Below are 16,670 nucleotides of genomic sequence, written 5' to 3' on the forward strand. Positions count from 1 at the left end.
TGCACCAGTAGAACGATTGTACTTTATGGTCGCCCCGTGGCCTTTTTACAAATGGCAAATTGATATTTGGGGTTCGTTCATGATTTCAATGGGACAATTTAAGTTTATGGTTGTGGCCATAGAATATTTTACAAAGTGGGTGGAAGCAGAACCTTTAACGACCATTAGAACGGAGAAAATATTCAGGTTTATCTGAAAGTCTATTGTATGTAGGTTTGGCACGCCTAGAGAATTGGTATCGAATAATGGGACATAGTTTGCTAGCAGAAAGGTCAGGAGAATGTGTGAAGAGTTAGGAATTCATAAGATTTTTTTCATCAGTAGAACACCCACAATCAAATGGACAATGAGAGGCAACAAATAAAGTCATTTTGCAGGGATTAAAGAAGAAGGTAGGGGCAGCCAAAGCTAAGTGGGTGGAGGTACTCTTAGGGGTATTGTGGTCATATCATACAACGACACAATCAACAACAAGGGAGATGCCTTTAGGTTTAGTCTATGGAAGTGATGTCGTGTTACCTAAAGAAGTGGAGATCACTTCAAGGAGGGTTGAAGATTTTAACGAGAAGGAATTGACGGAAGGGTGATTGTTTCAGTTGGATACAGTTGAGGAAATAAGAAGTAGAGCAAGAATTTAAATGGAGGCTCAGAAAATAAGAATAGAGGCAGATTCTTTTAGCAAAGTAAACCCAAGGTAATTTAGGGTGAAAGATTTGGTTTTGAGAAAAGCAGGAGAAGCAAACATGGACAATAAACTAGCACCAAGATGGGTCGATCCCTACCAGGTACGAGAAGTGGTTGGAAGAGGAGCGTACCACCTGGAGACACTGGATGGAGGAAGCGTACCTCGAACTTGGAATGTCGCCAATCTTCGATTTTATAGTTGATAGAAAATGTAGAATTTATGAATACTTGTGTTTTCTTACATTTTTGATAAATTTATTTCAAATAAAGTTGGACTTTTGCAGAATATGGTGATATTTTTTAATAAACAAAAAACAAGACCATGTAAGGGTCCTAACCTCGCATGAAACTGAGCATTTGTCTCAATTCAATAACAAGACCATGCCAGGGTCTTAACCCCGCATGGCGCTGAGCGATTGTCTCGGTTCAACTTCAACACTAATTGAATGAGGCAGAGGTGTTATAGAGAGGGATACTAAGATTTTAAGATGTAAGGTGTGACAACTCAATATTGTATGATGTTTATTAAACGTGTTTGTTAATATAACTTCAATATGCGTTAACTCTTGGGTGTTATGATACTTTTTCGATCATGAGTTTTATTTGTTAAGGCAATTACTGGTATATTTAATGATGATGATGCAAGTTATTAGTAGGATTACATAGGGCATGAATCTTATCGGTAGGTGTCCATGCATAATACAAAAAAGAAAATTCAAATTGCATCTGCGACATAAAAGTCATACATATGGCATGATTGTAAAATGTTCACATGCATGAAGATTAAAAATTATACGATGCATAATTAGAATGTGTTGGGAAGAGCATGCACAAAATATTACAAATTATAAATTGTTCAGAGTTTTGCAAGATAGGAGGACGAAGAAGGGGAAACTACTCTTCATCAACAATTTATCCATTTACAACACTTTTAAAGGGATCGAAGATCGAGGTATCCGCATCAGGGTGCATAACTTTGAATTGGTCAAGTGCACCATTAAAACCTTCTACAAACGACCGACAGATTTCATCCTTGGCCAGGGTCGAGATTTTGTTCTGTAGCATGCTTTCAGTCATTTCCCAAGCCCGATTGGCGGCCTGGCTCTCTTCTCTGTGACGAGAATAATCTTCAATGGTTTTCTACAGTTTACCGAGGGCATCGTCTCGATCGTGAGCCATCTCTGTTAACTTATTCTTTAGCGGGACATTTTTGAATTGAGCATCTTCGAGCTCCTTGTGAATTTTTTGCATTTCTTCAGCATCTTGTTTAATTTGTTTTTGCGCTGCTGATAAGATCTTCGGCCTTGAAGATTTATCATTTTCAACATTGGGAATGAAGTCACCCTTTTGCTTGATCGGGCGGCGGACAAGCTGTGGTGATGAGAGGAGTTTTCCTCCAAGTCAATGGCATTGGTCGGAGGACGTTTTCTATTCAGAGGCATGGTAGTTGTTTTTTCCGAGTCTGCATTCGCTGGGGGTTTTGTTTGAGTGTTTCTGGCTCGTCGGGCCATCTCGGCCTTAGTTAACAACATGGTGTTTTCTGAAAGTTCAAGATAGATATAAGTAAAAGGGTCACAGAAGAAAAACAATAAGGGTAGTAGAAGAAATGTACAATATAGACTTTAAGTTCACTTGGTCGTTATTCGAGCTTTAAAAGAACTAGAGTTTTAAATAGAATTCCCAAGTTGTCAAGTTTTTTTGCAGCTAATTAACTCACTATTTTTTAGTTCGTCCGAAAATCGTGAGGGTTGGCATTGAGTATGGACGACCAGTATAGGGGCAATCCTTCTAATAAGTCAGGGTTTTGGTTGATTCTTGAATTTTTATAAATTTTCCTTTGAAAGTATTGTAGGACAATTGAAAAATAGTCAATATGCCTTGATCCTTGATCCCACTCATGGAGGTCTAGGAAGTTCGTTTTAAATTCAAAAAATAGAAAAACATGTGGGAGGTCAGAACAAAACCGAACTGGTTGCATAAAATATAGAAAGCTCGCACAAAAGCCCAATTATTTGGATGAAGTTGGGCAGGGGTGACATTCATTGTATCTCGTTTTTAAAGGGTGATAAGGGAAGTCGGACATCAAGCGTGGTAAATAAAGTTTCATAAAAAAAAGCAACATAGAGGTTCGTCGATACCTGGGAGCGTGTTTGTCGTGTGCAACGAGTAGTTGACGAGTGGTAGTGTACGAGAGTGGGGTGAGAGAGGTGGGGGTAGCGAAGAGGTGCTCAAAGAAGTTGAAAAGGGTAAAGAGATGTGAGGGTAGTGAAGAGGTGTTCGAAGAAGTCGAAAGGGTAGATGAAATGAGTAGGTAGTGAAGGAGGGAAGCAGGAACGTTTGAAAAGAGTAACTGCTAGAATGGGAGCATAGTCAATGGAGTGGTGACGCATGGGTGGCAGGTGTTTTTGAATGACAAGCAACGTGGCGTATAGAAGAGGCATTTAATGGGTGCATATATTCATAAAGGGAGTAAAGTTATTGAAATTTGCTAACATATATCAAATCGATTTGATAAAAAAGACTTTGTCTTGTTGGCTCAGGTTAGGGGTTATAGCATCATGGACCGAGTACGATGTATTGTAGAAGCAGATATATTAAATCGATCAATGACAAAGTTTGATGAAAAGATTTAGCCCCGTTGACTCAGGCTCCAGGTTAGGAGTTGTAGCATCATGGGTCGAACCCGATGTAATGTAGAAGCAGATCGTCTGTCGATCTTTTCCTTTAAAGTCATTTAATACTGTATCAACACAGATTAGGAGTTTCTTGGTCGTCAATTGTAAATGGGTAATGACATTTATTATTGAACAAGACTGACAAAAGGGACAGGTATGGAGAACGAGGGAGAGAGGATTCTTGTATATATTAGAGAAGACACAAAAGATTAAGACTAGTCTAGAGAATACACTTATTATTTACCACACTTAATGGTCTAGAAGAAATCCTTTATCCAATAACTTATTTTGGTTTTGCAATTTTATGATAAAATGTTCTATTTTTTTTTTCCTTCAAAAAATTCATTTGGATGATATTTAGATAGACAATATTCCAACGAAAGACTAAATAAAAAATGTTTTTTTTAATTATAAATACTATTTTTTTTTTAAATTTAAAGAAAAAAAAACTTATTTCAAATTTAAAATACTAACACAAATATTAAAGTTTTTATGATATAATAAGAATTCATTATAGATAGATTAAGAAAGAATAATTATAATATTTCTATAATTATTTATTTTGTGCATCAACATAATCACGTTACTAAAGTGCATATCTTATCTTGTTAGTAAATGTATATTTTACTTTATGTAAAAGTTAGGTTGGCAAATAATATGATAAAATATTGAGTTAAATAACTTTGTTAACTTCATAACAAACTTATTGAATAACATCGAATTCAAGTCTTTAATATAAATTAGATCGGAATTGAGGAGACATATTGTGATTTGAGAGGTTACCAGTGCTTATGTACCACTGCCAAAAAAAAACAGAATAAGGTTGCTATTAACTATATTTTTTTTGCAAGACATAAGGTAAATGTTTATATAACTAAAGTTATAATAAATAATTGTTTTTATATTTAAATTATATTATATATCACAATAAAATCATTAAATATCAATCAAATTTTAAAAAAAAATAATTAGTTAATATATTCAATAAGTTATGTATAATATTTTATTATAAATTAAATATTTATTGGTAAATATTGGTATTCAAGTAGTTTTTATTATTAATAAAAATTTGTATTCAATATTCACTATTAACTACTTTAGATTTTAAATTAGTTACTTATTTAATTAAAAAATAATTTAAAATTTAAAGTAGTTAATAATTAAGTACTAATTTAATAATTATTTTATAAATTTTTATTAATAATAAAAATTAGATATCAATAATTTTTTAGTTTATAAAATAATATTTAATTTATTAATTAATATAATAATTAATTGTTTTTTATTTTAAAACTAATTGGTCTTTAATGATTTTATTGTTGGAGTGACAACTAAAATCTATAATGAATCAATTTTTAATATATAATTTATATTTTAAATTTATGGTAAATAAAATAAATTATTATATAAGATACTTTAACAAATATTGAAATTCAATTTGAAGTAAAGATAAAAATTGTACATTAAAACATTAGTTAACAAAACCAAGTATAAAGATAAAAATAAATAAAATTAAGAAAGAATTTTCTTAACTACTGTTAATTGAACTTAAAATTATTAATAAAAGTTATTTTTGAAATAAATATTTAAAAGTAATTAAATATTCATTATTAAAGAAGATTGGTTTAATAGAAGTAATAATAACTTCTTCAAATGCTCTTGTTTAAAAACTATTCCTAACTACATACTTATTAATAATAACTTCTAAAATTAGTTTCTTTTAAAATGATAATTCAGATTCAATATTGGAGAATATTAGAGAAAAATAATGTTTCCCAAGATTTTCTCTCATACTAATTTAATTCGATCAAGGGGTCAGTAAAATTTAAATAAAACTTAAATGGCAACTAAACTATTCAACTTTAAATTCAACACTGGTAGAAAAGAAATTAATAAATAGACATAGTTTTACTTAAAATATGTTATTTAAAAAATACTTTAAAAATTGTTAAGGAAAAGAATATGGAACCACCTATAATACTACCTTTTAAAGGCATTTTTTCACGATTTTTTGCATGGTGCTACCTAAATGGCCACATTTCATGTATAATTTTGTATTATTATATTTTTACGAATATATCTATATAATAAATAAAACTATCACTAGATTAATGTTACGTTTGTACGCGTGTTTGAGTAAGGATGATATTAGCTTGACTCAATCTATATTCATTCGATATATAACATGACGTCAGCAGATCATGAATTCAACAAACTTTTCTTATCTTTTTTTTATATTGTGATTTTTATGATTTATTATTATTATTATTATTTAATTTAAATGCAAATATATTTAGCCTTTATCTACAACTTATCCTTATCAATTCAAATTTTTCAGTTATTATTCCTAACAGGATGAAAAGCTAAAATGTCAAATAAATAAATAAATAAATTAGAAAACCTTAATGATGAAAGCTTATTAGGTGAATAATTTTGTAAAAAATATAAAATGTGGTGTCAAACAAGTTTGAAAACGTATAGATCGGTTTCTCGCCCTTTTTTTGGAACCACGAATCGTCAAAGGTTGAACTAGAATTGAGTAATCCTGTGGCTAAACACTTTCTCATATTTATACTCACAAAGAAGACACACGACACATACATTTGACTTTGAAATTTTGAGAGATACAAAAACATAAACAGGGGTTCAAAACAACCCTTTTGAGTTACGTACCCCCTTACGTATTTAGATTCTGATTCCAGCCCCACCTGCTCCACCTATAAGATCGTTCTATAATCTCTCTCTTTCACTTTCACTCTCACTCTCTCCCTCTCAGCTGTGTTTTGTTTTGATAGAGTATGATCTCTCAATAACTTTTTCCTGTTTTGGTTTCATCTTTCTTTGATTTCTTCTTTGGAACGTCATAATGCACACCTATAGAAAGAGAGAGATATATGATACAAAATGTCAATTAGGTATTATATATATAGTATAGTAGGCATGTTTATGCATCTGTTTAATGGGTTTTCCGTGAAAAGATCATTACTTAGCAAAGGTGATTATTTTTTGCGAAGCAGTGTCATTGGTGATGATGTATCTGGAGCTTGTATTGTGTCAATGAGTAATTTCTATGATTTTTTGGTCACCTGGGGTGTGCTGGAATTTATCGGTTTAGTGGTGCATGTCAAGTTGAAGCCATGATTATTGCTCTATGTACATCACCTTGACTACGGTTTTGTTTTCTGACTTGTTGTAGAGGTTGATACGAGAGAAGAATCTAAGGCAGCCATGGAGAACAGTGAGCCTCCAAGGCGTCTTGAGGTGGTTTATTTGCTTTTTATTACTTTAGTTTCAGGAACATATAAATATGCATTATTTCTTCACTTAAATTCTTTGCCATTAACAGGGAAAATATGCTGCAATAGTAGTCTGCTGGTTTCTTGGCAATGGGTGCCTTTTCTCATGGAACAGTATGCTGACTATAGAAGATTACTATGTTCACTTGTTTCCGGTAATTAATATATACACACACACATTATATATACCGTATTATATTTTCTTTTCATCTGATTTTTCATTCATTCATGTGGTTAACCAGGGACTATTCCAATTTGAACCACTTCAAATTTCATTTTTCTGTGTGCTTCATAATATGGCTTAAGAACCTTGAAGGTTTCAGACCATGTATTTTGATAACAAAGAATACATGACAGAGCTTTACATCAGTTTATGTAGTTACCTTTGATATTCAACCATACACTATAGATCAGATGATCAAGGAATTTCTAGTCACTGCCATAGTCTGTTTTCATCTTATACAGAAGTTATACTAATAATTTATTATCACATTACTAAACTTTCTGATCAATAAATTTCAGTGGCTATAACTATTTTCATTTGTTTTACTGATCTTCTCACACTCCAATACATATTCTAGCGATCGCAGTTTGTTTCTCGTTTTTTGCGGTTCTTAATTGTTGTTTGTTCTTGTTATAATTTATATACCTGGATTGCTTTGGAATAAACTTGTTTTAATTTTCTGTTCTGTTCGTGCAGAAATACCACCCCTCTAGGGTGCTTACTCTTGTATATCAGCCATTTGCAGTTGGAACACTAGCAATACTGGCTTACAAAGAGGACAAAATCAATACAAGAATAAGAAACCTATTTGGATATACTCTTTTCTTCATAAGCACTTTGTCGGTGTTAATTGTAAGTTTCATTCACTTGTTTGTAATATATGATTCCTTCACAATGGTTTTTGATTGTTGCTTTTATTTTTCCTATTAATCTGCCATAGTTGGATTTAGCAACATCTGGTAAAGGAGGACTTGGGACTTTTATTGGTATATGCATAATTAGTGGTGCATTTGGAATAGCAGATGCTCACACGCAAGGTGGAATGGTGGGAGACCTATCCTACATGCTTCCAGAATTCATTCAGGTTTGCATTAGCAATGGAATTACTATGAAGTTTTGAAACTTTCCTTCAATGTATGCATTTCTTTTTTTCTTCTTATATGGTTTTACTGCTGTAGTCTTTCCTTGCTGGTTTAGCAGCATCTGGTGCACTAACATCTGCTTTGAGGTTGATTACAAAAGCAGCATTTGAGAATTCTAAGAATGGTCTTCACAAAGGAGCCAGTAAGTTCAACTCTCCAGAGCTTAAGACATTTGATAATGAAGATATATTCGCGAATCATGGTTATGTGGTTTATTTTGATAATAACTCAACATACATTTTTGGACTATGTAGCAATGCCAATATCTTCAAAAGCCTAAACAAATTGTGATGATTATTTGATGTCATTTAACTTTATACTATAAAGATTGTTGTTTCACATGACTCATACAAATAAATTAGATATTGATCACTTGTCGTTCTACTTTCCTGCAGTTACGTTCTTTGTCATATCAACATTCTTTGAGCTTCTTTGTTTTCTTCTATATGCATTTGTCTTTCCTAAATTACCAATCGTGAAGTACTACCGTTCAAAAGCAGCATCTGAAGGATCCAAAACTGTTTCATCTGATCTTGCTGCAGGTGGTATCCAGACCCCATCTCGAAGAGTACTGTTTCTTTTCTTTTCTTTTCTTTCCAATGTTTCAAATCACAATATGTTCTTAATTATTCAAGCTTCAGTTTATTTACAATTTAAGTACTTTTTTTCAGGTCAATGAAGATGACAAACGATTAGAGCGCAAAGGGAATAAGCAACTGTTATTAGAAAACATTGATTATGCACTTGATCTGTTCCTAATATACGCACTTACACTATCAATTTTCCCCGGATTCTTATCAGAAGATACCGGATCACACAGTTTGGGCACATGGTATTTTCGTTAACAACATAGCTTCTTTACTTCCTTTATATTTCTATCTTTTTGGAAATAAAATCTTCCATCGATTTTCCTGTTCCTTTATGACCAGACACAACATGATAAAGATTAGTGTTATGTGCCATGAAGAAAAGTGTCCACTAATTATAACATAACGCATATTTGAGTGTAGTTAATTATTTTTCATGAATTGAAAACCTTAGTATGTTTTGATATTTCCAATTCTTTCAGGTATTCTCTTGTGTTAATTGCTATGTACAATGTGTGTGATCTGATCGGAAGATACATTCCACTCTTGAAAACCCTGAAGTTGGAGTCCCGAAAAATGCTCACCACAGTCATTGTTAGTCGCCTTTTGTTTGTGCCAGCATTTTATTTTACTGCAAAGTATGGTTCACAGGGGTGGATGATAATGTTGACATGCTTTTTGGGGTTATCCAATGGTTACCTCACTGTTTGTGTTCTCACTTCAGCACCCAAAGGTTACAAGGTGAGTTTGTTAAACAACCAGAACTTTTCGGGGTTTTCTAAATTCATATTTAGATTGATTAATGTTGTGCATTTTTTTAATGTTTGTAGGGACCAGAACAGAATGCCTTGGGAAACTTGTTGGTGTTGTTTCTTCTTGGAGGTATTTTTGCAGGTGTAACACTTGACTGGTTGTGGTTAATAGGGAAAGGGTGGTGAAATCTTAACTACAACCCAAACTAGAGAAATAGCTTAGGCATTCATTTATTCACAAACATATACATGTTTTACGTATGTTTACAGTACTTTGTGTATACCTCATTTGAAGGAGTAAAGATCGTTTCACTGCCAATTATTTCTCAATTCAATCTTTATATCACAAAATTGACTTTTTCTTCTTGCAACTCTCATTTTTCTTCCTGCACCTTAACAATTTTCAAAATGACTATTTTACTTTTTCTAAAATGATTTTCGGATTATGTTTTGAAAATTTTCTGGAACATACTTTTCAAAATTTCTGGAATGGGATTTCCAGAACAAACAATGTTTCGGCAATAAAATTTCTGGATTGAAATTCTGAAATGCGTGAAGTATGTTTTCCAAAAGAAAGCTTGTTTTGGAAATCCTATCCTGAAAAAACTTTTCACAATGTTTTTCTAAAATAAGTTTTCCATAACAAATTTTACAAAACACAAAATATGTTTAAGAAAGATATTTTCAAAATGAACTTCTTTTCATAACACGATTGTTTTCTTCTTCCTCTACAACATTTTGTAAACTTTAAGTTTCAAAGGCTTGGCAAATGTATCAGAATTATCTATCTTTATTCATAGGTTCCAATGCCTTTTATAGAAAATACATGAAAACTGCAAAACAAAAATAAAGGACACGACTCAACTAGCTCCACTAATAACAAGAAAATAGAACAAAAACTGACATGTTCTAACCCGGGAGAATAGGTCTTTATTGAAATAATCTAAAAACTTGTTCAACATTCCCACCCTTGAACTGAACTCGATCAAGAGTTTTAGTTCACAACACTCATCCCAAACGCTTCTCTGATCCTTTGAAATGATGTCATCTTCAAAGGCTTTGTCATTATGTCGGCCAGCTGCTCCTCAGTACTGCAACAGACCAATTTAACGACACCTTCCTTTGTCAATTCTCTTAGAAAATGGTATCGAACCCTTATGGGCTTTGACTTTCCGTGCATGACTGCATTATTTGACAACTTCCCTCTTTGCGACCTCATCACTTCAAAGCGCAAACCAATTTCTTAGTCACCGGGCGGAGCGCACCTTAGGTACTTTGCTTATAGCTTTTTTAGGTTATGCAATAGACGGGAGGATTAGCTCTGGATCCCCCCTGCTTGCAGAAATGAATGGATCAGAAGGGGGGGCTGATAGTGGACGTGTTGTCACAAAACAAAACCATCTCTTCATCTTGTTCATGCCCAATTTCTTTCAATATCCTTTTCATCCAAATGGCTTGACAGACACATGTAGTTGTTGCTACATACTCTGCTTCAATAGTTGACAGAGTAACGATTGGTTGCTTCCTTGAGGACCATGCCACAACTCCTCCACTCATTAAGAAAACATAGCCTGAAGTGCTCCTACTGTCATCCACATCTCCCGCATAGTCACTGTTGGTGTAGCCTAAGAGTTCACTCTTCCCTTCACGTTGATACCATATCCCAAATTCCAGAGTTCCCTTCAAGTATCTCATGATTCTTTTTGCAGTAGCAAAGTGCTACTCAGTAGGATTTGTCATAAAACGACTAATAAGACTTACCACAAACATCAAGTCAGGTCGTGTGGCTGTGAGATACATTAAACTGCCCACCATTTGCTTATATAACGTTGAGTCGACCTTCACACCAGCTTCATCTCGGCCAACCTTCTGTCCAGGGACTATCGGATTGCAAACGGAGTTGTTATTTTGCATCCCAAACCTCTCTATCAACTCAGCAACATATTTTCTTTGACATATAAAGATGCCATCAGCCTTCTGCATCACTTCAATGCCAAGAAAATATCTCATCTTCCCCAAATCAGTCATGTCGCATTCATCCTTCATAGAACGCTTAAACTCATTCAACAACTCCTCATCATTACTAGTGAACAATAGATCATCGACATAAATGCTCACAATTAGGATTTTACCTCCCTTTTGTTTGATGAATAACATTTGTTCACTAGAGCTGCTTATAAACCCTTCATTGAAGATATAAGCCTCAATGCGACTGAACCAAGCTCTGGGCGCTTGTTTTAGTCCGTAAAGAGCCTTATGCAGCTTATAAACCATGTCCTTCTTCCCTGCTACTTCATAACCTTGTGGTTGCGCTACAAATACATCTTCCTTCACCTTACCATGTAGAAAAGCAGACTTGACATCGAGCTGATAGATTCCCCATCCTCTTTGTGCTGCTACAACAATGATCTTCCTCACTGTATCCATTCGAGCCACCGGTGCGAATACCTCTGTGTAATATACTCCGTACTCTTGAGCATACCCTTTTACCACCAGCCGAGCTTTGAACTTGTCTACCTCTCCCAGTTCATTTAATTTGATCTTGTATATCCACTTAACCCCAATAGCCTTGGCTTCAACGGGAAGTGCAGTCAGTGACGACGTGTGGTTCCGTTTTATGGACTGTATCTCAGCATCCATCGCTTGTTTCCATTTCTGATGTCCTACGACTTCTTGAAAACTGGTCGGGTCTGATATGACCATGAAAGCTAGGGTTTCAATCTCGACTCTAGCCATGTTTGCTTCTTCCTCTGTATCTGATAGCCCTTCTCCTGTGATATAATTTGCATACCAGATTGGTGGTTTTCTCACCCTGCCTGTTGTTGCTATTGTTTCTCCAGTTGCTGGATTGTTTAGTGAAGGAACGTCATCAGTGTATTCTTCTGCTTCTTCCGCTTCCTCTGCATTCTCAACATCTTCATAATCATTTTCTCACTCAAGTTCAATGCTTTCTTCACTAGAATAACCAACATCTTCCCAATTCCACTTCTTATCTTCCTCAAATATCACATCTCGGTTGATGTGAAACTTTTTCTCCACTGGATCGAACATCTTAAAGGCCTTGGATTCACTCTTGAAACCTAACAAGACATACTTCACGCTTTTGGCATCGAGCTTGCTTCTTTTAACATCAGGGATATGAACATATCTGATACATCCAAAAACGCTAAAGTGTTCGACTAATGGCTTTCTTCCACTCCATGCCTCTTCCGAAGTCATATCTTTTACAACGAGTGTAGGAGATCTGTTAAGAACATGATTCACCCATTGCACAACATCTGGCTAGAAAGCTTTTGGTACCTCCTTCTCTAATAACGCTGCTCTCACCATGTTCATGATTGTGCGATTTTTGCGTTCAGCAACGCCATTTTGCTGAGGCGTGAAGGCGGTGGTCAGCTGTATTTTGATTCCATGCTCTTTACAGAATTCCTTAAACGCATTTGAGTTGTATTCTCCTCCTCTATCCGTTCTTAGACATTTGATGAACAATCCAGTTTGCTTCTCCACAAACGCTTTGAATGTCTTGAACTGATGAAATGCTTCTGATTTTTCTAGCACAAAATATATCCATGTCTTTCTCAAGAAATCCTCAATAAAGCTTACAAAGTACCTTATTTGAGTGTTTGATAGTGGATTGATCGGACCACAGAGATCAAAGTGGATAAGCTGCAATCTTTCAGTGGCTCTCCAATTGCTCTGCTTCGGAAATGGAACACGATGGTGTTTCCCTTTGACACACGCCTCACAGGTGGTTTTCACATCTCCAATTTCAGGTAAACCCACAACCATCTCTTTACTGCATAATGTGTGAAGTCCCTTGTAGTTGAGATGCCCATATCGATGGTGCTACTGCTCTGCCTTGTTTGAGATATCAACCTGCAGGCATCTCTCCTCCTTTGTTTTATCATTTGATTCACCTAACAGGATAAACATCCTATTAGCACTCATAACAGATTCTGCTATTTTTCCTCTTGAGGGATGAAAGATGTTGCATGTGTTTCAATCTCCTCCTTTGAATAGCACATCTAAACCCCTTTCTTGAAGTTGTTCAACACTTAGCAGGTTGTTCTTCAATTCCAAAATATAATACACATTGTTGACCACATAGCTTATTCCCTTAAGCATTATTTTCACCACTCATTTCCCACCAACCATCAATTTGTGATTGTTCCCAAGCTTGACATTATGTGTGAAGCTAGCGTCCAAGCTTGAGAACATACCTCTTTCTCCACACATATGGTTTGAACATCCAGAGTCCACGAACCACACATCTCCTCTTCTAGTACTTTGAAGTTCCACATACGCCATGAGAAGAATTTCATTCTTTTCTTCGATCTCTGCAAAATGTGCTCCATTGTTCCCATTTGGACATTCATATCGGAAATGTCCAAGGTTGTGGCAGTTGTAACACTCGATTGTTGCTTTGTTGAATGCGCGTCCTCTGCCCCTGCCTCGACCTCTGTATGATCTTCTGCCTCTGCCTTTGACATTGAGAGCTTGATCATCTTCTTCATGATTGATCTTCTTAAATTTCTTTTCATGTACAGACATAGTGCTTTGCAGTTCGTCAATCGTCATCTTTTCTGTGTCTTTTGACTCCTCGCTGGACACCACCACATATGTGAACTTGTCAGTCAGAGTTCGAAGTATTTTCTCAACAATCTTCGAATCTGACATGTCTTCTCCATTGCTTCTCATCTTGTTGGAGACAGACATTACTCTTCCAAAGTAATCATCGATGTTCTCTTCCTTCTTCATTTCAAGAACCTCAAAATCTCTTCTTAAGGTTTGGAGAAGAGACCGCTTCACCCTTTCGTTGCCTCCAAACTTTCTCTTCATCAAATCCCAAATGATCTTGGATGTTTTGCGATTCAAGATCTGTTCAAACACAACCCGGTCAATTGCTTGGAACAGGTAGTGCTTCACTTGATGGTCCTTCATCTTGAGCTCCTCAAGACTCTTCTTCTGCGTTGCAGTCACTTTGATTCCCTCTGTCGGTTCGATGTACCCCTCTTCCACAAGACTCTACAAACCCTTGGCACGCAAGAGGTTTTCCATTAGTTCACTCCAATGGTCATAATGACCATCAATTTGTGGAATCTTGGTGAGTGTTTTGTTGTCGCTCATCTTCTCTCTCTTGGATCAATTTGTTTTGCTTTGGCTCTGATACCAAATGTAAACTTTAAGTTTTAGAGACTTGGCAAATGCACCCGAATTATCTATCTTTATTCATAGGTTCCAATGCCTTTTATAGGAAATACATGAAAACTGCAAAACGAAAATAAAGGACACGACTCAACTAGCTCCACTAATAACAAGAAAATAAAACAAAAATTGACCTGTTCTAACCCTAGAGAATAGGTCTTTATTGAAATAATCTAAAAAATTGTTCAATATTGTGGTGAAAATAATTCTTAAGGGATTAAGGGAATAAGCTATGTGGTCAACGATGTGATTGTTCCCAAGCTTGACATTATGTGTCACACGTGGTCACTGATTGCACTTCCCGTTGGAGCCAAGGTTATTGGGGTTAAGTGGATTTACAAGACCAAATTAAATGAATTGGGAGAGGTAGACAAGTTCAAAGCTCGGTTGGTGGTGAAAGGGTATGCTCCAAAGGACGGAGTAGATTACACAGAGGTATTCACACCGGTGGCTCGAATGGATACAGTGAGGATGATCATTGTTGTAGCAGCACAAAGAGGATGGGGAATCTATCAGCTCGATGTCAAGTCTGCTTTTCTACATGGTAAGGTGAAGGAAGATGTATTTGTAGCGCAACCACAAGGTTATGAAGTAGCAGGGAAGAAGGACATGGTTTATAAGCTGCATAAGGCTCTTTACGGACTAAAACAAGCGCCCAGAGCTTGGTTCAGTCGCATTGAGGCTTATATCTTCAATGAAGGGTTTATAAGCAGCTCTAGTGAACAAACGTTATTCATCAAACAAAAGAGAGGTAAAATCCTAATTGTGAGCATTTATGTCGATGATCTATTGTTCACTAGTAATGATAAGGAGTTGTTGAATGAGTTTAAGCGCTTCATGAAGAATGAATGCGACATGACTGATTTGGGGAAGATGAGATATTTTCTTGGCATTGAAGTGATGCAGAAGGTTGATGGCATCTTCATATGTCATAGAAAATATATTGCTGAGTTGATAGAGAGGTTTGGGATGCGAAATTACAACTCCGTTTGCAATCCGATAGTCCCTGGACAAAAGGTTGGCCGAGATGAAGCTGGTGTGAAGGTCGACTCAACGCTATATAAGCAAATGGTGGGTAGTTTAATGTATCTCACAGCCACACGACCTGACTTGATGTTTGTGGTAAGTCTTATTAGTCGTTTTATGACAAATCCTACTGAGTAGCACTTTGCTACTGCAAAAAGAATCATGAGATACTTGAAGGGAACTCTGGAATTTGGGATATGGTATCAACGTGAAGGGAAGAGTGAACTCTTAGGCTACACCGACAGTGACTATGCGGGAGATGTGGATGACAGTAGGAGCACTTCAGGCTATGTTTTCTTAATGAGTGGAGGAGTTGTGGCATGGTCATCAAGGAAGCAACCAATCGTCACTCTGTCAACTACTGAAGTAGAGTGTGTAGCAGCAACTACATGTGCCTGTCAAGCCATTTGAATGAAAAGGATATTGAAAGAAATCGGGCATGAAGAAGATGAAGAGATGGTTTTGTTTTGTGTCAACACATTCTTCCTCTCTTCTTCTACAACGACTATGATGCAACAATGGTGACATTGGTGGTGGCAATAATGGTAACGACAACAGTGATTGTGATAATGATGTAGTCATTGAGGGAGATACATATGAAGAACGAACACATCGACGGAGAAGGAGAAAGGAGGAAGAGAGAAAAATGTAAAACCCATGAGGACAATCTGATCATTTCACCCAACTGAGGGGTGCAGCCAAGAAACGGGTGGTATAGGAAGAAATAGCCCACAAAATTTGGCTTCGACTGGTTTTGGTCCAGACATCATCAATAGGTTGAGGCTGTTTCTTCCTGCACCTCATCATTCTCATAAAAGACCATTTTATCTTTTTTAAAAATGACTTATGGATTGTTCTTTTCAGAATATTTCCATAACATATTTTTCAAAACATATTTTGTAAATTTCGGATTTACTATTCCAGAAACTAAATTAAAAAAATGTGTTTAGAAAAGAATATTCCGAAATGATTTTTTAGTTTTCGAATTTTCTATTATGAAAACATATTTTGCTCACAAAATTCCTATTCCAGAAATAACTTAACTCTTATTCCGGAATCATCCAAAAGTGTTAAGGGTAATTCTGATATTGCATAAAATTAGGGTGCATGAAGAAAAATGTAAGGGTGCAGGAAGAAATACCCATAAGTTGAAAGGGTCAAATGGATGTTTCTTCCAACACCTCCATTGCTTTTCCAAATACCCTATATAGGTTAGGGAAAAAACCATTTTGTCTTTAAAAAAAGTTCTAGATAAAAAATACCTTTCAAATTAAGAAAAGAAAAATTTATTTAAAAAAA

At 35.5% G+C, this 16,670-nt stretch overlaps 1 protein-coding gene across 1 annotated transcript; it reads left to right on the plus strand.

Annotated features, from left to right (window-relative positions):
• The first annotated feature begins 6,133 nt into the window (after window positions 1–6,133).
• On the plus strand, window positions 6,134–9,467 carry LOC137823973 (equilibrative nucleotide transporter 3-like). Its single transcript, XM_068629377.1, has 10 exons — window positions 6,134–6,354; window positions 6,556–6,620; window positions 6,706–6,810; window positions 7,356–7,511; window positions 7,600–7,743; window positions 7,838–7,943; window positions 8,197–8,369; window positions 8,473–8,633; window positions 8,871–9,129; window positions 9,219–9,467. The coding sequence occupies exons 1-10, from the start codon at window positions 6,264–6,266 to the stop codon at window positions 9,324–9,326; spliced, it is 1,368 nt and encodes a 455-aa protein (XP_068485478.1). The 5' UTR covers window positions 6,134–6,263; the 3' UTR covers window positions 9,327–9,467.
• The last annotated feature ends 7,203 nt before the right edge of the window (window positions 9,468–16,670 follow it).

This window comes from Phaseolus vulgaris, chromosome 11 (genome assembly GCF_000499845.2).
Source record: "Phaseolus vulgaris cultivar G19833 chromosome 11, P. vulgaris v2.0, whole genome shotgun sequence".
Classification (NCBI taxonomy): Eukaryota; Viridiplantae; Streptophyta; class Magnoliopsida; order Fabales; family Fabaceae; genus Phaseolus; species Phaseolus vulgaris.